This window comes from Pocillopora verrucosa, chromosome 5 (genome assembly GCF_036669915.1).
Source record: "Pocillopora verrucosa isolate sample1 chromosome 5, ASM3666991v2, whole genome shotgun sequence".
NCBI lineage: Eukaryota > Metazoa > Cnidaria > Anthozoa > Scleractinia > Pocilloporidae > Pocillopora > Pocillopora verrucosa.
Window position 1 is genome coordinate 12,945,304 of NC_089316.1, and position 21,805 is coordinate 12,967,108.

A 21,805-nucleotide genomic window follows, 5' to 3' on the forward strand; every position below is an offset into this window, starting at 1 on the left:
TATTTACAAATCACTCGTGGGGTTTAAAGGGTTAATACAGGTTGGACTGTATGTAAAGAGACTTCGAGAACGGCGTGGTGGCATGAACAGTGTGTTCATTATATGCATATTTAACGAAAAGCGAAATACTGACCTTGCCCCATTCACAGCCGCAACAGTGATCATTTCTGAAAATATCATTATTAACAAATTCAGTTTCGCTGGAAAGTGGAAAAGAAGTGAGACTAATAAATTAATGTTTGAGACCTTCTCGCCATAGCTGGAGATATTGCCGATCATGTTTCACATTTTATTTCCGTGTGTAGTCTTACTTTGTGTTCGATTCTTTGATAAGCTTGGGGTCGTTGACAGCAAACAAGGTAAGCTGCAACGTTACACATTAGTTTACTAGAAAAATACTTCAAGTAAGTTAACCTTTCGATAGCCAAGGGTTACCTGAAGTAATCAAAGTGATTTGATAGCTGCTAAATCGATACGTGTTTCAATTTAAAGAATGTCAGTTTTTCAGTCACATGGGAATCCTCCCTTTAAACTGAATATTTATACATTACGTGCCTATTACTGACAGATCTAGTCAAGTCTCTCTAAAAAGGTCGCCTCAAAGGCAAAGGCGAATAGGCGACTGTGGAGGAGTAGATTGTCGGCTTATGTGGGCGGCTCAGCGAATTTTGTTACAACGTTCGTCAGTCAGTGACTTGCATGTTCTGGCCATTGTAGAGAGGTTATGAATGAAGTGAGGTATCACGTTAACGGAAAAAAAAATGAATAGTGATTTGACTCACTTTTCGTATAATTCTTAGAAGTATGTTGTAGAAAAATAGATAATATTTTTTTTTGTGCGGGTGGAAAGTACATTTTCAGCATTAAGCCCTGTTTCTTTTTACAGCAGCACCAAAAAACGTTTCTATCAACGGGTAGGTCAATATTTTAGGCCACTGTTGGCGAATTCGCGCGCCAAAAATATCGCGAGCATTTCCCGTTCTTGCTGTCACATACTGGAAATGTATAAGTGCATGTGTCATTCCATTTTGTTTTTAGGGACGATTCCGCCGCCACGGGTAAAGTGTAAAGATATCGCTCCGAATGAGAAAGTGGGGTGCCTAGTACCGGAAAATACAAACATGACCACGTGTCTTTTTCTTGGATGCTGCTGGAGTGATACGGAAGCAGATTCTGCAAAGAAATGTTACACCAAAAGGTAAAAGAAAACAAAGTTACTTTTAGATAAGAAGAGACGGCAGACACGTTCCATAATCGAAGGTATGGAATAAGTAAATTTGTCCTGTTCCCTTTCAACTCTTTCATCTTTAACAAAGACCAGCCTCTGATTTCTCCTTTCACTCACTGAATCCCACATAAAGGTGATAAGAATTAAAGAAATGATCACCAACTTATGAAGTTCTTGATTGTCAAACACATTCTCCTTGTGAGCAACGTAGGAAATGTACAAGGAACAGTATGGAGAATATGCACACTGATGTTGGGGTGTAAAGGCTTAATTCAAGACTAAACAAGAAAAGGAACGAAAATAAAGCAAAGACAAAAATAAACAAACTCAATAAAAAAAGTGGAGATGGTTACACAATTCGCAAAAATATATTTGTTTTAAATCGGTGTGAGTGTGGGGAATATTAGTAAGGAACCCACACTTTCGCTTTTCTCTTCCAGATATCCATTTTTTTTAATCCTCTCGCATACACAAAAAATTATATCTCAGACTGACTAAAAAGCTCCAATCAATTGTTTCTTTATCTTATGGTCACGCCTTGATCACGCGTAAGCTGATTGGCTATGAAAATCTTTCAGAAAAAAGATAAACAAACTCATTCATTAGAGCAGACAGAACGTACGCTTGATTTCCGGCCAGATATTCCACAATCATTACAACTTTAGCTTAAATCAATACTAATTATCCTGTTTCCGACATGAAGAAGCAGCAAGAGTTTGGTCTCATTTTGTGCAAAACTGTTCAAAACCAACCACGCTTATGATTCTACCCCAAAATGAATCTTAGCACAGTTGATACGCGATCTCGCAATTCAGTGCCAAGTTACGCAAAATTGGCAAGTGAAATTACATTTCAACTGCCCAAAGGGAAGAAGAAAAGTTATTGCACGGAGAGTCATATTGATGGTGAAGCATTTCTTTTTTAAAAAACATTTATTGTCACATGTTAACAGGTACATTAAATCCACCCAGATATTTACGTCATATCGATGAACAACTGGTGTAGAAAATGAAAACAGTGAGGAATATTTTTGTTTCGAAGAAAAGCACGATGAAATGAGGATAACAGAATGACAATGTTTATATCTGAAGCCCCCGTGGCGCAATGGACTAGCGTGTTGGACTTCTAATTCAAAGGTTGTGGGTTCGAGTCCCACCGGGGGTGGATTACCTTTTATTTTTCCCTGAAAGTAAGTGTTATAACATATTTAGAATTTCGAGTTAGCCAATTTTTCCAATTTTTTTGAGCCAAAATTTCTTTCCTTGACTCACCGAGTGGTATTTTAGAGGGGAAATTCTGCGACTTGTATACCAAAAATATTCTAAATAGTCTTGCGCGTGCTGGTTGGATACGTTGCCACTGGCCTGTTGATGGCCTCTGTTTAGACAACGAAATTCCATGTTCATGAAGGAATTTTGTTGTTCTCAAGATGTAGTGGCTGCGATGAAATCCTTTTGAGCGCATATTCATGGTCTTCTTACTCCGATGGCTTTGACTTTCCACGCATTACCTTATAAAGTATTATTCTCCGCTGGGATTGGTTGGTTTCCAACAGCTGTGAGTGGTGCATGTCAATTATTTGTCCCTTGGCGGGCCGATAAAAGCAATATTACAAAGAACTGACTACGATGTTATTAACACTTGTTTTTGTATCTCTCTTTGTACTTCCCCTAATTTAATGGTCAATTTAGCTGACCCTATTTCACAGAACGGCCCGCTGAATTCCAAATTTTGTGTTAATTGAAATTCTATCCTCCATTTGGACCCATTCTTTTCCGTTCGGATTTAAGGCCCGCGCGCTTCGAACCTGGGCCATAAATTCTAGTAGACAAAAAAATTGGGTCCGTAACTTACAGTACTCGGTTGATAAAAAGTAAAAATGGCGGTTTGATCAAGATATAAGAAGTTCAGTACTAACCTTTTTCTATTTTTTCTTTGTTTAGAGGAGGATCCTGCATGCCTTATCAAGGAAAAGTTTGCCAAGTGTCATTCAACTCGACCCTCTCAACTTACCGCAACAGTAGACGTTTCTTTGACAACAAATTTGGCTTGCCAGCCACCGAAGAATTTCTTACTAGGGGTGTAGAAATAATCAACCAGCTTGTGAAGGACGACGAAAAGTGCAGATACATCTTAATAAATATGCTTTGTCATTACACTGTGCCTCCATGTTACTCAGATGACACAGACATGAAGTACTGTAGGGAGGACTGTGCGGCCATTTTCAAGGAATGTAGAACCCCCCTGAATCAAGTGATTGGTGCCGTGACGTTGCATGTGGCAGCGGAAAAGATTGATTTTATACATACAAGTCTACCGAACTGTTCCGGGCACCATAAGGAAGGACATTTTGAAGACAAACCAGGAAAGATCTGTATCAAGACAGGCTTTTTCAGTAAGTGAACATTTATTAAGTAATAAGAAACTTTTGGTGTGACATCAACTTCTCCGAGTGTTGCACAAGGAAATATATAGTAATTTGGCAGAATCTCGCAGTCTCATAAATTCCCTAAGGCTTTTTCAGCGCCCACTATCATGCGTTACTAAAAATTTATATAATATAGTAATCCATTGATAGCGGTGTTTTTAGAGAGCAAAAGAAAATATTTCGTGAAAGTCAAGCAGAAGTAAAGTGGTTCTTAAGATTTAGAATATTGTTCAGCCATGGCAAGTGGTTATTACATATTTTCCATAACTGTAGAAATTCTCGCAAGCTCATCGGTCGAGAATTATTGTAAATAAGATTATACGCGATAAAAATGACGTGCATGTAACGCAACGCTCGGCAATCCTCGCCATGTCGGAGAAAACACTTATCTCGTAAAAGTAATTGAAATTTTCTCAGATATTGACGGTAAGAAACTTCCGGATTTTAAGATCGATATACTTAGAAAAATGTCTGAAGAAGAACTTGTCGAGATGGAAGAAAAAGCGGGGGAAAATCTTCAGAGTTCTGTTCGCAAAGTTGATAGATGGACAACCTCGTAGAAATACTTGCCGATACCGTAGCAAACGGTGCAAAATTTTAAAACTAAGTGGGCAATAAAAAACCCATTCAGGGATACAGAGTCTATTGCCATCCATTTCTTACTGGTATTTCACTATACAAGTTATTACATAACTCAAGTCAAAACAAACAACAAAGCAAGGATCGATCATGTCACGCGCTCGTAATTTTTCGAAAACTTTGGCGTATTCAGCTGGCACAAAAATTTCAGTGTTATTGTAAAAAACAAATCGATTACAATTTTCTATTGTCTATAACCTTGTTAGTCATAGAAATGACGTCAACAATACTCAAAACTGTGCAGTGAAACCCCTCGATTGCCCTTCGTGGTTTCACTCTAGTTTCACAGCTCACACTGTTGAATTCTTTTCTACGATCAATAGGGTTGTAGACAAAGGAAAATTGTGGTCAATTTGTTAAGCTGAATCTATAGCCTGTTAATAGGGCTGCCGCCCGTGGAAAGATTTGAGAAAGTTAAAGACCTGGCACTAATAAAAAGCCTTATTATCAGTGCCAGACCCCTGGCAGATCTCTCGCCTCAGGGCCTTATACTTTCCCACGGTCGCGCTAAAAGTGAGGGCCTGCTCGCATTGAATCTTTAGAAATTAAATTGCAGTTTTTCGCTTTTTTGAAATACCATCATTGATGTTTCAGCTTTGTGTGATTTTTCCGGAGTAATATATAGTGATATTTTAACCATGCAGAGAGAGTAGAGTCTGGCAGTTATTTTAAAATATTTATAGTAAGTCATTTTGATTGGCACAGAGCAAGTACTTTTAAACTAATATTCAACCAAAGAAGTTAACCCCCCCCCCTTCCCAAAGGAGAAATGATAGGTACGGTACAAAAGCGCCTTCTCGTACATTATGATGTCAATTTGCAGATACAGATGTTAGCCTGCTACAGTACAACTATTTCATTGCAGACAATTTTCGTTTCAACCGATCCAATAAGTCGACCTAATCTGTGTTTTTCTTCTCCTCAGATTTCACAGAGACCACGATGGGTGCAAACACTGGGAAACCAACCCCACAACCTGGTAGTAAACTGGCAATTATCCTTCCAATTGTCATAGTTGGCCTTTTTATTATTTTGCTATGTGTCATCGTGGTCGTTCTTCTTCGAAGACGTCAGAAAATGAGGGACGCTATGGATAATGGGCATGCGCTATCCCACAAAGGTTCCATCACCATGAGGGACAGGTTACGAGCGGAGTCCCTGAAGAGCCTGGACTCGCGCTTGTTAAGACTTTTTGACCCGAAAAAACTGAGTCAATACAATTTGGACCATGTACAGTACGTGAAAGATTTGGGAGAAGGTTTCTTTGGAAAAGTTTTTCAAGGTACTCTCTACCTAATTAAAATTCTACAAGTTTATTTCATCCTTTGGCTCTGTGTAACTCTTTGCGCATGTCTTCCACATACCCTCTTCTTAAGAACTGGAATCAATTCATTAGTTATTTTTAGCCAATTGAATGTGTAACGAGAGTGAGGAGCTGGAGGTGAGAATGAGGCGTATATCCCCAGTCCCCTCAAGTTTTTTCCTCAAAATTTTTTAAGAGTTTTGTACCTTAACAACGCAATTTCATAATGAATGTTCACTCGCGTATCAGTTTTATTCCTTAAATATTTGGTGGAGACAAATTGATATGTTGTGCAGATATTACGGGGGACGTGAGGTATGGCCCTGAACTTAAGGAGGACAGGATATGTCACAGAACATTGAAATACTCAAATCGAAGATGTAGTATGACTCAATATGCCGATTAGGATCACATCTGGTTTTCAAATCATGACATTAAGACAGCAGAAAGAGAGGTCTTGTAAAGCACAAAAGATGTTTAAGGTACAACAACCACAAACAAAGACAAAAACAAAGCAACGAGGAATAGTTTTGTTTCGAAGAAAAACACGATGAACTAAAATTAACAGAATGAAGATAAAGGACAAAACAAAAAATAAACAAGGGAAAAAAATGGAAGATAGTCATACAATTGACAAGAACAATTTTTTGAGAACGATGTGAGAAGATAGGAAGGGTTTAATCTCACTTTGTGCAAAACTCTTCGATAGAAACGATACTCGTGATTCTGCCTCGAAATGAATCTTAGCATCTCGCAATGGTCAAGTTACGCAAAATGATCAAATAAAACTATCTCAACTGCCCAAAGGGAAGAAATAATATCATTGCATGTAGAGTCGTATTGATAAAGAAGCATTTTTGTTTTTTTACAATTTATTGCCACATGTTAACAGGTACATTAAATCAACCTGATGTTTACGTCACGGCAATCAACAATTGTTGTAGAAAATCAAAGCATCGAGGATTATTTTTGTTTCGAAGAAAAACACGATGAAATAGCTTTAATACAATGAAGGGGATTGGTATCTGAAGCCCCCGTGGCGCAATGGACTAGCGTGTTGGACTTCTAATTCAAAGGTTGTGGGTTCGAGTCCCACCGGGGGTGGTTTTTTTTTTCCTTTGGCATAATATATGACTGTTATTTCTTACTTGGATGTTTCCAATCAACTCGAAATGAATATAATCACAAATTTAGGAATTGTTCATTTCATCACCTTTACTTAACTCTTTGGAGGCAAATTCCTTTCCTAACTTAGGCATTTAGAGATTCATGTCGACTCCCATTTACATTTTAGGTCGCGCTTCGGGTCTGAATGATAAACAACCCAAAAAGGTTATTCCTGTGGCGGTGAAGGCGCTGAAGGACGAAGCGTCCAAGGAACAGAGAGAAGAGTTTTACCGAGAAGTAACTCTGATGTCCATTCTTACACACCCAAATATTGTTCAGCTTCTAGCTGTGTCAACTGAGGAGGAACCCTATGGAATGCTGTTTGAGTTCATGAGTGGCGGGGATTTGAATCAATATTTGAGGAATGCACTACCAGCGGAAACATCGCTTGAATCCAGCGAGAAAGGGAAAGGTAGGTTTTGCCATTGACCCAGTCGAAGGGAATGGAGCAAGCCTACCTTGTCTTGCGTAGAGGTGTTGCTGTTTAAGAATGCAAATGTACCACAACTCTAACGCGATAAATATGATTTAACGCGAACTTCAAAAGGTCGGTAATTTGCCTTTTAGTAACTCGATGTGCTGCGTTCACGTTGCGCTAAATTAATGGGACAATACGTTTGTTATTTTCGCCAGCGAGCACACACATCAAAACTGGTTTTGCTCGGGTCTAGTGACTTCACTGCGATAGAAATCTTTGTGTATACCGGTATTAATTTCGAGATTCAGGCGATCGAATTTCCGGTTTTCGGACTAACTCTTATTCCCTGTTATATAATCGTAATCGAATAGGTGATCAAATTGCCTGGTATACTTTTGATGCACACATAGTGGCAACAACTCAAAACCGGCAAGAAAAACTTAAGAACTTGCAAACGGTAGATCTTCAACTTAACTGTGCCTTCTTGTCTTCTTTTTCATCAGTTTATCTCTCTCAAGAATCCCTTGTGTCTGCCGCAACCCAGATCGCTGCTGGCATGCATTATTTAGCCGAGATTAAATTTGTTCATAGGGACTTGGCGACTAGGAACTGTTTAGTCGGAGATGACTTCGTTGTGAAGATTGGAGATTTTGGAATGTCACGTGACATTTATACTACAGATTACTATAAGGTATGCTAAACAAACAAGTTTTCTTGTAGAGAAAGATGTTTTCTCATCTTGTCAAGAGCGTAGGACCAGCAAAAAATTCTGAGTTCTCATGACGAATCAAACCTCACACCTTCGAATCCCGCACTCCTATGCTCTACCACTGAGCCACGGAGACTCTATATTGAGCAAGGCACATTACGAAGTTTATATATGACATGGGTCCTGCATACTGCTAGGATCAGCAATGTCATTAGCGTCATATTTTATACATAGAATAAGAAAGCTGTTTAGATTTGAGCTCGTTAAAGAATTAGAGAGAGTTAAAGTTGTTAGACGGTTTCAGCTAAAGCGTTTACATCCGCGTTAATGCCCAATCCAGATCGTGTGATGATTCATTCACGAGGATACCATTGTTTTCCCTTTATTTTTCTTTAACCCGAGGTGTTTGTCAAATTGCACATTTTAAGCGTCCCAAAGGAATCAACGTAAAATTTATCCTTTGATCTGTACGAGTCACTAGCATCTGATTTATCCTTATAATATCACACATTGAGGTAACACATTGAGGTCAGGAGGACGAAGCAAATGATCACTTACTAAAGATGCTTTTTATCGTTAAAGAGATCATCCCTGTAGGTACCATAAAAATTTATGGAGAATAATTTGAAGAACATGCCTGTCAGGGTGTAATGGGTTAAGATCTAAACTGGGTGGCAAAAGGACGTAAACACGATGAAATTAGAAGATCCTCGCAGCTAAGAACACTGGGAGCGCTCCCAGTTGGCTTGTTAGCTCAATTGGTAGAGCGCTGCACCGGTATCGCAGAGGTCATGGGTTCAAATCCCGTACGGGCCTGAAATTTTTTTCAGGTCCTACTTACAACTACTAGTTTCAGTAGTGTTCTTAGCTGCGAGGATCTTCTAATTTCATCTTTCCACCGCAGTGCAAATATGTGAATGGACGTAAACACGTTTACCGAATACTTCTATTGTCGAAAATTTCAAGGGAATTATGAGCGAGGCCCTGCATTAGAATCTGAAACTCAGTGTTAAAATGGTTACAAAAAACATACATTCATCTATTTCTATTTAATTTATTTTAAATGCTGTAAAACAAGTTAAGAATGAGTTAATTACCATGGTTTAAATCTGCCGCTAGTATGATAATCGGAAATTTTGAAAACCCGCGTGTATTTTGAAGCTGTTTCCGCCATTGTTCCAAAGTGGCCTTATACGGTCATCGTTAATCATTTAACAAAGCCTGCTGTAATCTAAGTTGATCCACTTTTCTTGGTAAGTAAAGCCAAGCAGGGAACATGAACTAGTCCGAGCCAGGAAAAGAAACAACAGAAAAAATAAGGAGATATGTAGTTAACTTGGTGCAAGGATGGGAAACAACATAAAATGTGGCGTGTTGGAAGAAATGTATACATGTTTGATTCTGAATGCATGGGAAATTGACGGAAATTTTTTTTTTAGATGTATGAAAATTCCCATATTTGCACTGCAGTGGAAAGATGAAATTAGGAGATCCTCGCAGCTAAGAACACTACTGAAACGAGTAGTTGTAAATAGGACCTGAAAAAAATTTCAGGCCCGTACGGGATTTGAACCCATGACCTCTGCGATACCGGTGCAGCGCTCTACCAATTGAGCTAACAAGCCAACTGGGAGCTGGTCAATGAATTGGGTCCAAATAAACATCCAAGTGAATGAAGATTTTAGATATATGAAAATTCACATATTTGCACTGCGGTGGAAAGATGAAATTAGGAGATCCTCGCAGCTAAGAACACTACTGAAACGAGTAGTTGTAAATAGGACCTGAAAAAAGTAAATGACGGAAATGTTTGTTAGAATGTTTGTTAGAATTAGTCCAAACTCTTCGCCAAGTCTTTCAAAATATTTCACAAGTCTCGTGTCTTAGATAGTTTTTTTTTATCTTTGCATACTTTCAGATGAGTAAAAAAACATTGTTGCCCATCCGCTGGTTGGCTCCTGAAGCTTTTCTGTACGGCAAGTTTAGTCTCCAGTCGGACGTATACGCATATGGTGTGGTACTCTGGGAGATTTTCACGTTTGGTCTTCAGCCGTATTATGGGTATACTAATAAAGAAGTGATGGAATTTATTCAAAAGGTATTGTACTCATCGGAAAAAAATCTTTCATTTCTATGAGAATTTGCTGCATTTTTTTAAACAGATGATTGTAAACCATGAGGTAGGGGCGTTCCGCTAGTTCCTTTTGGAATGTAGAGGAATACCGTAAAGTTTTTTTTCATTTGAAATTGTCACTTTTTAGGTGTTGCTGCTTCCGATGACCATCACGCTATCTATCACTCTTGTAACTGACCCAACCATTCAACCAACGGACTTACATTTACCTCTTTTATGAATCTTTGTCTATCTGTAAGTCTTTTTATCTGTCTGTCTGTCCTGTCTGTCTATCTCACTCAGTCTGTCTTTCCATTCTGCAGGTCTATCTGTCCGTCTACGTGTCCGTCTGGCCATTCATCTGTCTGTTAGTCGGCTTGTCTATCTGCCTTCCTATCCGTTTGTCAATCTGTTCGTATTCGATCGTCCGTTTCCGTTTGTTCAGCTCGTTATCCACTAACTGATTTAGTTACTAACTTGTTCCTTCGAACAGGGTATTCATTTAGAGAAACCAGACAACTGTCCGGACTTCGTATACGCTATAATGAAAGATTGTTGGAAAAAAGAACCAGAGAAGCGTTTGGAATTTACAGCTATAGGCATGCGTCTAAAAGACCCTTACCACGTTTATAACATGCCTCCCGCTTCAGAATCTGAGGAAGAACTCGAGCAAAGGGAGGAAGCAAAAGAAGGCGACGAGATCTTGTCATCAGGTATATTGCAATTCAAGTAATTGGGGGGGGGGGGGGGGAAGGAAGAGGACAATGCTGTCGCCGCAAAAACCGGATTTAAGCACTTGGAGTCATGAGCCATGTGTGTCTTTAAGTTATTTAACTATTATTGTAACATTCTTCTACCTTTAGTGGAAGTTGCGTCTCCTTAAATTACGCGCAAACAGATACACTTACGTTATCGTTGTCCTAATATCAGACACTGGAAACTACGACATCCCGCGTGCGATAACGCTAGAGTCAGATTACGACGTGCCGAGATCAAACAAAGATATTCGAATGAGCACTGCCGATGACGACGACGACGACACCGACGACGAGGACAAAGAAGCTCCGAAAGATGTTCCAGTTTGATTTGTTTACCACCACATAAGAACAATCTCGTCGTTATACAACTATCAAATGGACCATAAATGAATTCACACGAGGCATGTAAACTACGTTGTTAGATTTTTTGACTAGTTGCTTTAGGAATTATAAAATTCGACGCAGTTTACGGTGACATCATTTTTGCAATATTTCGTATCTTGTATGTCATATCTACCCATATTTAGTGATGTTTTGGTGACTGAAATTATGAGATTCCGTGGGGCCTTCTAGATCTCTCTTCAGCCGCATCTGCACCTGCAAAAATTGCCTTTGCTGAACCAATACTTCGTTGAAAAATTTTTCATGGCAATTTCTTGTCAAGGAGAAACTTTTCAAAGACGCAATTTGTCAGTGTAGATAACTTGACAAGGAAAATGGAGAGGACTTCAGAGAAATTTAATCCTACTTCAATAAGCTTGGTCAACGCTGAGGACAAGGGTATTTTTTTCCAGCTTGACAAGTGCATTGGCAAACAGAATTTGCTCGTTTTAATGCGGCTTTTCTCATGCTTGATGGATTTATCAGTCAGCAACCCTCACTTAATTTCCAAAAAAATATTTATAATCTTGCAAAATCAACAGACAAAAATTCTACCTGTTTTGTCTTAATCGACTTAAAATTCATCTCGAGGAATTGATTGCCTCTTAATTTCATATATTTACCTTGAAATTAAATTCAACTCCAGCCACCCTTAACAGTTTGTTTTTTATTTGATATCAAAATCTCGAATTACAGTGCAACAGAATCGTTTCTCTGTCAAAAAATTCGCAAACTTTATCAAGTTTTTCTTCTTTCTCTTATTAATTAACGATGTATTATCAGGCCTAAGGTAATATCATACACAAGTAAAATTTTAGATTTTGTTCTTTCATAAAATTTTTGCACTAGGTTCGTGATCAAAATTCGATCCATGTAATCATTTAGTGCGGTCTTTTTTGAATTTCTGTTATTTCCTATAACTTGATGAAGATCAGAAAGGAAGCTAATAGATGGAGAATTTAAAGAAGACATTAAAACACTTTATATTCTCTATCAGGAAGTAGTTGTAGAGACATGCAATCAAACTGACCAACGACTCCATTAACATATCTAAAAACGTTAGCGTATCACTATTAGCTAAGTAATTCTTTTGGAATATTTTATTCAAACCTGCACAGTTGTCAAATCTTATTCTGTGATAGTTGAAATATGAATTAGATCTCAAAAATAAGGCAAGTGTAAAACATTTTTGTATGTTAGTATAGTAATCGTATTGTCAGTATTGAATAAGAACATTATTTTAGGAAGTGCGATTGATTACCTTTTTTTTCCGAAACGGGGCGAGTGGTAGCCACACTAACATTAGATCTCCAGCAGGTGTAGGCGGAATGTACATACGGACGAACCTGCAGTGAGCACCGTATTAGGCGGTCACCCTGTCAGTTATTAAAGTCCCAATATTTTCTCCCCTAAATTACTGTAAGTTTCACCTCTATAAGGCTATCGTCGTCATCCCTCACTGAGTCCCGAAGGCCTGTTTATATTGCCTCCCCCCTGAATTGAACATTCAGTTAAAGTGGAAACACTGGAAAAAAAAAAAAACTAAGTCAAATTTATTCCATATTTATCTTCTAAATCAATGTCAGCCCTTTGCGTTCAAATATCTTCAACGTATTGTGCATTATCTTTCTTCTAAGGACCGTTAAGACGAAATGTCACCGGGTTTAGATCGCGTTTGGCCCCTATTTTGTGGAACCTGTATTAAGTGGTTACCCACCATGCCCCGTGGGCGATCACTTAATCCTTTACACCTTAAAATCAGTATATATTTTCTCCGTATTGTTCTCTGTGCATTTCCTAAGGTGCTGATAAGAGAATTTGTCTAACAATCAAGAGCTTCTTCAGTTGGTGATCATGTCCTTTATTCTCATGACCTGGATATTTCTTTTAGGGGTGATAGTAACAGAAGAAAATATTTACAAATCACTCGTGGGGTTTAAAGCGTTAATACAGTTTGGACTGTATGTAAAGAGACTTCGAGAACGGCGTGGTGGCATGAACAGTGTGTTCATTATATGTATATTCAACGGAAAGCGAAATACTGACCTTGCCCAATTCACAGCCGCTACAGTGATCATTAATATGCGATTTCTGAAAACATCATTATTAACATAACAAATTCAGTTTCGCTGGAAAGTGGAAAAGAAGTGAGACTGATAAATTAAAACTTTGAAACCTTTTCGCCATAGCTGGAGATATTGTCGATCATGTTTCACATTTTATTTCCGTCTGTAGTTTTACTTTGTGTTCGATTCTTTGATAAGCTTGGGGTCGTTGACAGCAAACAAGGTAAGCTGTAACGTTACGCATTAGTTTACTAGAAAAATACTTCAAGTAAATTAACCTTTCGATAGCCAAGGGTTACCTGAAGTAATCAAAGTGATTTGATAGCTGCTAAATCGATACGCGTTTCAATTTAAAGATTGTCAGTTTGTCAGTCACATGGGAATCCTCCGTTTAAACTGAATATTTCTAGTTTCGGCCAAGGTACGCGAATAACTCATGTGTTCCATTTACACACATCGCCTTATATTTTCAGAGAGAGAAAGATTTAAAGTTATTGACATGGTTTCATTCTTTTGAAGTGGATCAGAACGAAACTTAGTTGGCTATCATTAGTATATACCCAGTATCTTAAAAAGTTACCATAAAGGAAATTTTTTACTTTTGCTCTGATCAGTTCCGCTATCCATTCCAAGTGGAAGAAAAACTAATGCAAATGCCGATAGATATCGATCTTCGTTTTATATTTCAGCAGAAAAACCCTTATTGAACAGTTGAAAGTTATGTAATTTTGCCGATAAAAAATTCAGTATCTTCGCATCTGTGTGTGGGGGCTAAATCAGTGAAACTAAGCCTCATAATTGGGCACGAGTCAAGAAAGTATTGATCGAATTAAGTTAATCTATGGTTTCGAGCTGGCTAATCATATATGAGTTTCCTACCATTATTTTTATCCGAAGTGAAATGTGGCATAGAGGAATGTCTCGGTTGTATTCAAGTAAATTTGTTTTAGGATGTGGACGAACTCTGAAGTCAAGAATATTTCAAATGACTGTTTTGTAGAAAAACAGGCATAAACTAATTTTTAAATTGAAACTTTATTTGTTGTTTTAACCTTTTCAACCTCATTTATCGGAATATCTCAATCAAGACTTGGATATATTGCAACTTTCATTTTCTAAGCCTTAGGTGTTGTCTACGAAAAACACGATAATGGCCGAGATAATTAGTCTTTCTTGGAGCAATTTTCAATTGAGTATCGATAGTGATCGATATTCCTTTGGTTTCACTTTTCTTCCATCTGTGATTGATCCAGAAAACTTGCGCCACTCTCTCAAACAATAACATGCAAAACTAGGACCAATTCGAGTCACGGTCGCCCGCGTTTTCCCGCACTTAAGGCAGCTTGGTTGTTTTTACTTTGAGTTCGATTCTCATTGGCTCTTTAAAGTATTTCCTTTCACGTGATTGGCCATTGTATTTTATTTTTGTTTAAGTTTTTCGACGCTCTATCGAAATGCGCTCCAAACCGATGAGCCTTCTTTGTATTTCACCACTACAAATTTTCCCAATCATTGATTATTTTTTAATCTTCAGTTTCAAGGCGGCGCCTGTATGGAGATCCTATTGAGACTTTCGACGCTTGAAATCTAAATCCGTCTCCGATCACAATTGTTAGAGGCATACTTTTTAAAAGCTCTCTATGCCATTAAGAAATGTTCATTTTACATACATTAAAACCAAACCTAATGCGTTAACTTCAGCTAAATAGGATTATTTATTATGTAGGAATGATACCTATGAGCATTTAAAATAGCTGGGAAAATTTGTCTTTATGCCGTAAAGGATATAGAAATATAGACTTCTTATAATGCAAAGGCTTCTCGTCAAACGCTTCACAGGAGTAGCTGGGTACGAGTGTGATTCGTCTATCAAGATGCACATCGTAGCTTTTACGAAAAAGTATTCGTAAAGGGGGAGAGGAAGGGGTAAGGAATGGCCTTAAAAAAGGGAGGTACCCTGGTAAATGACAAAAGACTGAGAGAAAAAAGGAGAAATAAGGATCACCCAGTAAGGGATCGTTGTGGAGAAGGAGAAAAATTGGTCAAACAACCAAAACAAGTTATAAAATAAACCCCTATTTTCTGCTTCATTATCGGATAAAAAAAAAAGACTGTCGAGGATAGGTCAAGGCAACATTAAATTTGTCGATTGCTTTATTTCTTTTGTTCCAAGGAGCACCTCAGAGGCCTAGATGGAACTGTTCCACAATCGCTACTAATGAGACAGTTGGATGTATGGTGCCAAAATATGTAAACTCTACCACGTGCATGTATCTTGGATGTTGCTGGAATGATACCCAGGCCGATGCTACAGACAAATGCTATACAAAGCGGTAAGTTCCATGCTTAATCATCGTCGTCACCATTATCACTCGCTTTCACTTCCATTTGAAGAAAATTCACTACTCCTCTTGAGAAAGATCGAGTTCTGTATGAAAACCTGCACTGTAGAGTCATTATGACTTTGCAAGGAGACCCTCAGACATTTCGCAGTAGAGTTTTTAGTGGGTCCAGCACCATTTTCAAATTTTTTCTTATTTTTTATCTTCTCTGACCCTGTTTTTCACTATTGTATTCTTGAAATGTAATTATCAGATTTGTTAATTTAGAATTAATTAAAAACTAGGAGGAAATGAACTCAGCTCAGCTTAGATAAATCAAACATATATCGGGCCAGGAAAAACACGTCGAGCAAATTGCAAATATTATGACGTTGCTGGATTATTAAAAAAATGGTTTATGATGGTATTATAGCAGCTGTAATGAAATCAAACTTTAATGGTTGTTGGGGTGGTTGCACACAAGCAGCGCAAGCGCACTTTGTGTAACTTCTGAGTGTAAAGGTCGTCATAAGGAATGTTACATTCTCTTAATATACATATTTATGATACACATAATATCTATTAGCTCACATAATCATAACCTGTCCCGAAGTAAACGGCGCGATAGAAGCAGAGGAGTGAAAAAAATGAGGGAGTGTTGAGTCGGGTCGCGTAATGAACGTGTTCCGTACGCGACCCGACCCGAACCTTTACCATTTTCGCTCCCGCGCTACCATTGTGCCGTTCACTAATTCGCTTAATTTTTACTAATTAAGCCCCGTGGAACAGTTCAACATAATCATCACTACTACAATTACGGGAGCAAATTTCCCGTCTTGCTGTATGCACAAAGCAGCTATGTGCACAAAAATTTTTGTTTACCATCAAGTAGTTTTAATATTGGCTTTGTATTTCTGTTAGGGGAGGCGCCTGTTTTAAATACGAAGGAACAGTTTGTAACGACTCCTTTACAACACTACCCGAGTACAGGGACACCAAGCGTTTCTTTGACAACAGTTTTGGACTATCTGGGACCGAGCGGTTCCTTGCAAAAGTTATTGGCATCATCAATGACCTCGCTGGTGACAATGAAAAATGCAGGTACATTATGGTGAACATGCTGTGCCACTTCACCGTACCGCCTTGTTACTCAGATGGCACGATACTCGACTTTTGTAAGGAAGACTGCGAAGAAATTTTTAACGAGTGTAGCGTAACCATAAATCAAGTGATTGGGGGAGTGAAGCTCTATGTGCATAATGAACATATTGACTTTATACATCGAGGAATTCCTAACTGCTCCATACATCATCCTCGGTCGTATTACGAGCGCTTGCCTGGGAACAAGACTTGTATCAATTCTGGATTTTTCAGTGAGTGAAACTGCTTTAATTTTGAGAAAAGGAGCGGTGTCTTTAAGAGAAAATCTAATTTGAGTAACGAAAGTGATACTGGACTACTTTTTTTTCTTCACTTTGCTCTGAGATTGGTCCAAAATAACGCCACCTTTTAAACCAATCAGATGCAAAGTAAAACCAATCCCAATTTGGTCACTCGCGTTTTCCTACGCTTCAAGCAGGTTTCAATTCGCATTGGTTTACAAACTCATTATATCAGAGAATCTTAAATCTCATTACCAGAACCATGATCATATTGGTCAGCACCACGAATCGTTAGGCTCTGCTTGTATTTGTCCATACGAATTTGCGCAGGCACTCATATTCAATTTATTTCGGTGATTTTACCAGCCAATTAAGTATTATATTAGACTTGACAGGAGCATTTGGCAACCGTTCAATTGGACTAGAGTCAGGACTGCCGCGAACGAAATTACTTCTATGGAATATTCTACCGCGCATGCGCAGGTTATGTATGGAAAATCTGTTTAAAATAGATTTATGATTAAAATTCGCAGAATTCGAAGAAAAACGAAAACTCAAGCCTAGTGTAGAAACGAAAGAGATGAACCAAGGCAGTGACGACGACAATCTTCGCATCTTTCTACCCACTGTCACAGTCAGTTTGCTCACCATTGTGGTGTGCATTATCATATTTTTGCTTTGGCGAAGACACCGAGATGACATGGAGACATTGGTCGAGCCGCCGGCTTTTTCAATGAGAGATAAATTACGAGCAGAGTCCCTAAAAAGTTTTGATACATTGTTGTCGCGGCATTTTGATCCAAATAGATTAAGGCAGTACAGATTGGACCACGTACATTATGTAAAAGACCTGGGAGTAGGCTCTTTTGGCAAAGTTTTTCAAGGTAAGCTCACCTTTCTGTGCACGCTGCATCTACACCCTTTTGAGATTGTTTTTAACGTGGATATACCAGGCAGCTGCTAATCGTTCTTCACAAAATGTTTCGAGTAACACTTGAGTTCAAATTACTCTATTCTCCAAGGTCCATCTGCCTCCTGCTAGTGATTGACAAACTTTCTCGAGTTCCTGCGCGGCAACTACCCGCGTAGATTTTTACGCCGGCAAACCGATAGAAAGTGTGGTATATTGTTAAAGTTGGCTAAACAACTCCCGTCAGTGACTATGCACAGCTAGTGGCTGTTCACGTGAGCCAAATTTTCGTAAGCGACCAAGTCCAGCTGATATCGAAAACCTTTTTCGCTATTTACAGATGAGAACATACGAGATACTTCATTATATCAGTGTTTTCTAGGTCGTGCAGCTGGTCTTACAGAAAAGCCCAAGAAGGAGATTCTAGTTGCTGTTAAAGCGTTGAAAGATGATCCATCTAAGGAACAGAAAGACGAGTTTTTCCGAGAAGTGACTCTAATGTCCATTCTCACACATCCAAACATTGTTCGACTCCTGGCTGTATCAACCGAGGAGGAACCTTATGGCATGGTCTTCGAGTTCATGAGTGGTGGGGATTTGAACCATTATCTGAGGAATGCCTTTCCGGCCGCTGAAACCCCCCTGGAATCACAGGAACCGAATAAAGGTACTATCCGTTCATCCGTTTTTCCATCCATTTATCCTCCAATCCATCCATCTGTCTAACGGTATGAGAAAATCCCCCATTAATACTGCAATTTCACTTTATTTTTCTCACCAGTCTACCTTGCCCACGAAGACCTTCTCCAAATCTCGACCCAGATCGCTGCTGGCATGCAGTATTTGGTCAAGATGAAGTTTATTCACAGAGACCTGGCAGCGAGAAACTGTCTGGTCGGGAATGACCTTGTGGTGAAGATTGGGGACTTTGGGATGTCGCGCGACATTCACACCTCAGATTATTACAAGGTACTCTTACAATACCAAACTGCAATGAATGACAATAAAGCAGGTACTTGTGTTGTTCAAGATTAATTAAAACACTTATGATACAGAAAACAAGATAATGATCAAGTCACCATGTTCTAGGCCACTTTACCGCCTTCTTTCCATCTACAAGAGACATGCTTGATTTTTTTTTTCTTTTTTAAATTTTACGGAAGGGACCTTTCATTTCAGTTCTTTGATTTTCAGTTGAGCAAGGAAACTGCTTTGCCCATCCGCTGGCTTGCTCCTGAAGCATTAAATTACGGCAAATTTAGCTTCAAGTCAGACGTGTACGCATATGGCGTGCTACTTTGGGAGATTTTCACATTTGCTCTTCAACCGTATTACGGCTATAGCAACAAGGAAGTGATACACTTTATACAAAAGGTAATCACAAAACTCACCGCGAGATCTACTCGTTTGGTAGGGGTAGGTCTGGGTACTAAAACTACGATATAGGACTCAATTTTTTACATATTTAACCCTTTCTACTCTAACACCACAGGTGGCAAGTTCTCCATACTGTTTTCTATCCAATTGTTATGGTGCTTATAAGGAGAATTTGTTTAACAATCAGGAGCTTCTGTAGTTGAATTCAGGGGGGTGACGTTGGGAGAAATGAGATGCTTATCACTCTCAGGGGCCTGGGGCCAAAGGGTTAAACAGTAGCTCTCTCCTGACGAAAGAGTTTCGTAGTCTTTACATGCCTAGACTTTACCGCTTCTTGTCAGGAGAAGCGGAAAATCGTTTACAACAAGATCAGCTTTCGTCTCTATGGTCAGCCTTTTTGAGGGCCTTTTCACATAGACCAGTAACCCAGGTGTTCATGTTGTAAGTGGGACTAATTTACGGTCTTCTGTCCATATGGCAAACTTTAATTCTTTCATTTTACAAGTTGATTTTTCAGTCCAGTCCTTAGTCGTTAAGTAAAGCTACAGCTCAGTTACAGATTGAACAAGAAGCCAGCTTCAAAGTTTTAAACCTAGGTTATTGTGCTTGTCAACTGAGCCATACGTGTTACTCTAATACATCGCAAATTTTCCTAATGAAAGGAGAGGTTAGGCGAGAGTGCTGAATACCCCTGTGTCGGGTAAACAGTAATTAAAATTCACAAATTCAAATACGAACATTGACCTGAACATTGATTGAGAAAAGGGGAAGGTAAAGTCAATTATTCTGGTTTCTTGACATAAACGCCTGTTGACCTCTGCGCTAAGTTGGAGATCTGGGCACCAACACGCGGTTCTTTCTTAGGGTACTCTTTGGGGACGATTGAGTCATTCCTAACAGCAAGCGGTTTCCTTTATTGCAGGGCATTCATCTGGGCCAGCCTCGAGACTGTCCAGACTTCGTGTACGCTATCATGAAAGATTGTTGGCATGAGGATCCCAAAAAGCGTTTAGAATTTTCTGAGATACAGACACGCTTGAGTGATCCATTTAACAGCAACTATGGAAGTTGTGCCGAGTCAAACAACCAGCTCCTGTCTGAAAACATGAGCGTCTCACTGTCTGGTAACAATCGTTTAACTTTTCTTTCCCCTCTATTTATCACAGAGAAGTAACACATCCTTGAAAAATGTAATGTGATCACATGTTGAAACAAAAGGAGTGTTTTAGATGGAAAATTAGCGAAATGAACAATTTTTCTTTCAAGAGCAGGGTCAGGGTATTCATAGCTTCGGCTCCAAACCCACTCAAAGTACTCTATAAACCCTCTGGGCTCTGCCCCCCCCCCCCCCCCCCTCACTCCTAGAGCGTCAATGGCACTTTTCCTTACCATTTTCCACGCTTTGACATTTGAAGTCCTCAAACCTGTTCGTAATCTTTTAGCCTGAAAAGTGCCACTTTCGAGAGGAGCACCTCAATATACTCCTCTATTGAAAGTGCTCCAATAAATACGTCCCAGTGTTTTTTTCATGTACTTATTCATTGATTTTTTTTTTGCGGGGTTCTCGCTTGATTTTAAAGACTCGTCCAGTTGTCCATTTCGTTAAGGCTCCGTGTTTTCTTAACGACATGACGGAAATAGGAAAACGCCTTAGTTCATATCCACTATTGCTATTTTCAGAAATTGTTTTGGAAACCTACGACGTTCCCAGAAGTCATACCAAAGGCGATCGCAAATTTCCACGAGTGCTCGAGTTCCATGAAAATTACGACGTGCCCCGATCGACGACGACGACGACGACCGAAGAAGTCAGAATGAGTGATACGGACGGAAGCCTTGAAATATAGATCGGTTTTGGGTGTTGAAATTTAAATTGCAATCGTCAGGATTGTTCACGCCCACTCTACCCCCACCCCCCACCCCCCTTTCTCTATTATATTTCAATATTGTAGTCACGTTTCTCTAATTTACACTTCGCCGCGGATTTATCATTAAGCCTTAGACAGTGTTAAAGGGATTTTCGATGAAGTTTCGTACAATCAAAACTTAAGTCATCAGGATGGCCAATCTGAAGAAAGGAAAATACCTTAAGAGCCAATGAGCGCAGCCAAGCAAAACAGTGTAATCCTGGATTTTTTTCGGAACTCTTTTGAAAATTGCTTTAATAATCCTTGAACCGATCAGAGTTAGCTTAAACACTCAAAATTGATAACCTACTCACGAGGGAAAACATTGACTGAATTTCACATGCCGGTTCTCCATTTTCCTTCGAGTTTATCCGTGCCCCACCTTAAACAAGATAGAGGGTGCAAATCGAATATGACCCACTGGATGCGAAATTGCACTTGCGAGAGGAAACTCAAATCCTTCGCGAAACCCTTCCCTAATCTAAGAGAGTCAATTTTGACCAGTATGGCAGGTAATTTAGTGTTAACAACTGGGTTGAAAACGTAAATTAGCCACCGTAAAGGGTAAAAAAGCTGACGTTTCGAGCGTTAGAGCGATAGCTCTGACGAAGGGCTAACGCTCGAAACGTCAGCTTTTTTACCCTTTACGGTGGCTAATTTACGTTTTCAACCCAGTTGTTAACACTAAATTACCTGCT

The 21,805-nt window shown here is 39.1% G+C and overlaps 2 protein-coding genes and 2 non-coding genes across 6 annotated transcripts; all 4 read left to right on the plus strand.

Moving 5' to 3' along the window:
* Window positions 1–260: 260 nt before the first annotated feature.
* LOC131776730 (muscle, skeletal receptor tyrosine protein kinase-like) lies at window positions 261–12,358 on the plus strand. 2 transcript variants are annotated; one of them, XM_066166675.1, is made up of 9 exons: window positions 261–359; window positions 1,039–1,198; window positions 3,172–3,623; window positions 5,221–5,577; window positions 6,893–7,177; window positions 7,687–7,874; window positions 9,811–9,990; window positions 10,499–10,718; window positions 10,936–12,358. In XM_066166675.1, the coding sequence occupies exons 1-9, from the start codon at window positions 278–280 to the stop codon at window positions 11,088–11,090; spliced, it is 2,079 nt and encodes a 692-aa protein (XP_066022772.1). In that variant the 5' UTR covers window positions 261–277; the 3' UTR covers window positions 11,091–12,358. The 2 variants fall into 2 exon arrangements, with proteins under 2 accessions (XP_066022772.1, XP_066022773.1); XM_066166676.1 differs by having other exon boundaries at window positions 10,656–10,718.
* On the plus strand, window positions 2,319–2,392 carry Trnar-ucu (transfer RNA arginine (anticodon UCU)). The gene has a single exon. It is a non-coding gene; the product is annotated as a tRNA-Arg (tRNA).
* Trnar-ucu (transfer RNA arginine (anticodon UCU)) lies at window positions 6,629–6,702 on the plus strand. Its single transcript has one exon. It is a non-coding gene; the product is annotated as a tRNA-Arg (tRNA).
* Window positions 12,359–13,324: 966 nt separating the features above from the next.
* On the plus strand, window positions 13,325–21,626 carry LOC131776725 (inactive tyrosine-protein kinase transmembrane receptor ROR1-like). 2 transcript variants are annotated; one of them, XM_059092950.2, is made up of 9 exons: window positions 13,325–13,433; window positions 15,384–15,543; window positions 16,453–16,904; window positions 17,447–17,797; window positions 18,206–18,490; window positions 18,605–18,792; window positions 19,018–19,197; window positions 20,123–20,324; window positions 20,881–21,626. In XM_059092950.2, the coding sequence occupies exons 1-9, from the start codon at window positions 13,352–13,354 to the stop codon at window positions 21,045–21,047; spliced, it is 2,067 nt and encodes a 688-aa protein (XP_058948933.2). In that variant the 5' UTR covers window positions 13,325–13,351; the 3' UTR covers window positions 21,048–21,626. The 2 variants fall into 2 exon arrangements, with proteins under 2 accessions (XP_058948933.2, XP_066023521.1); XM_066167424.1 differs by lacking the exon at window positions 19,018–19,197.
* Window positions 21,627–21,805: the final 179 nt, after the last annotated feature.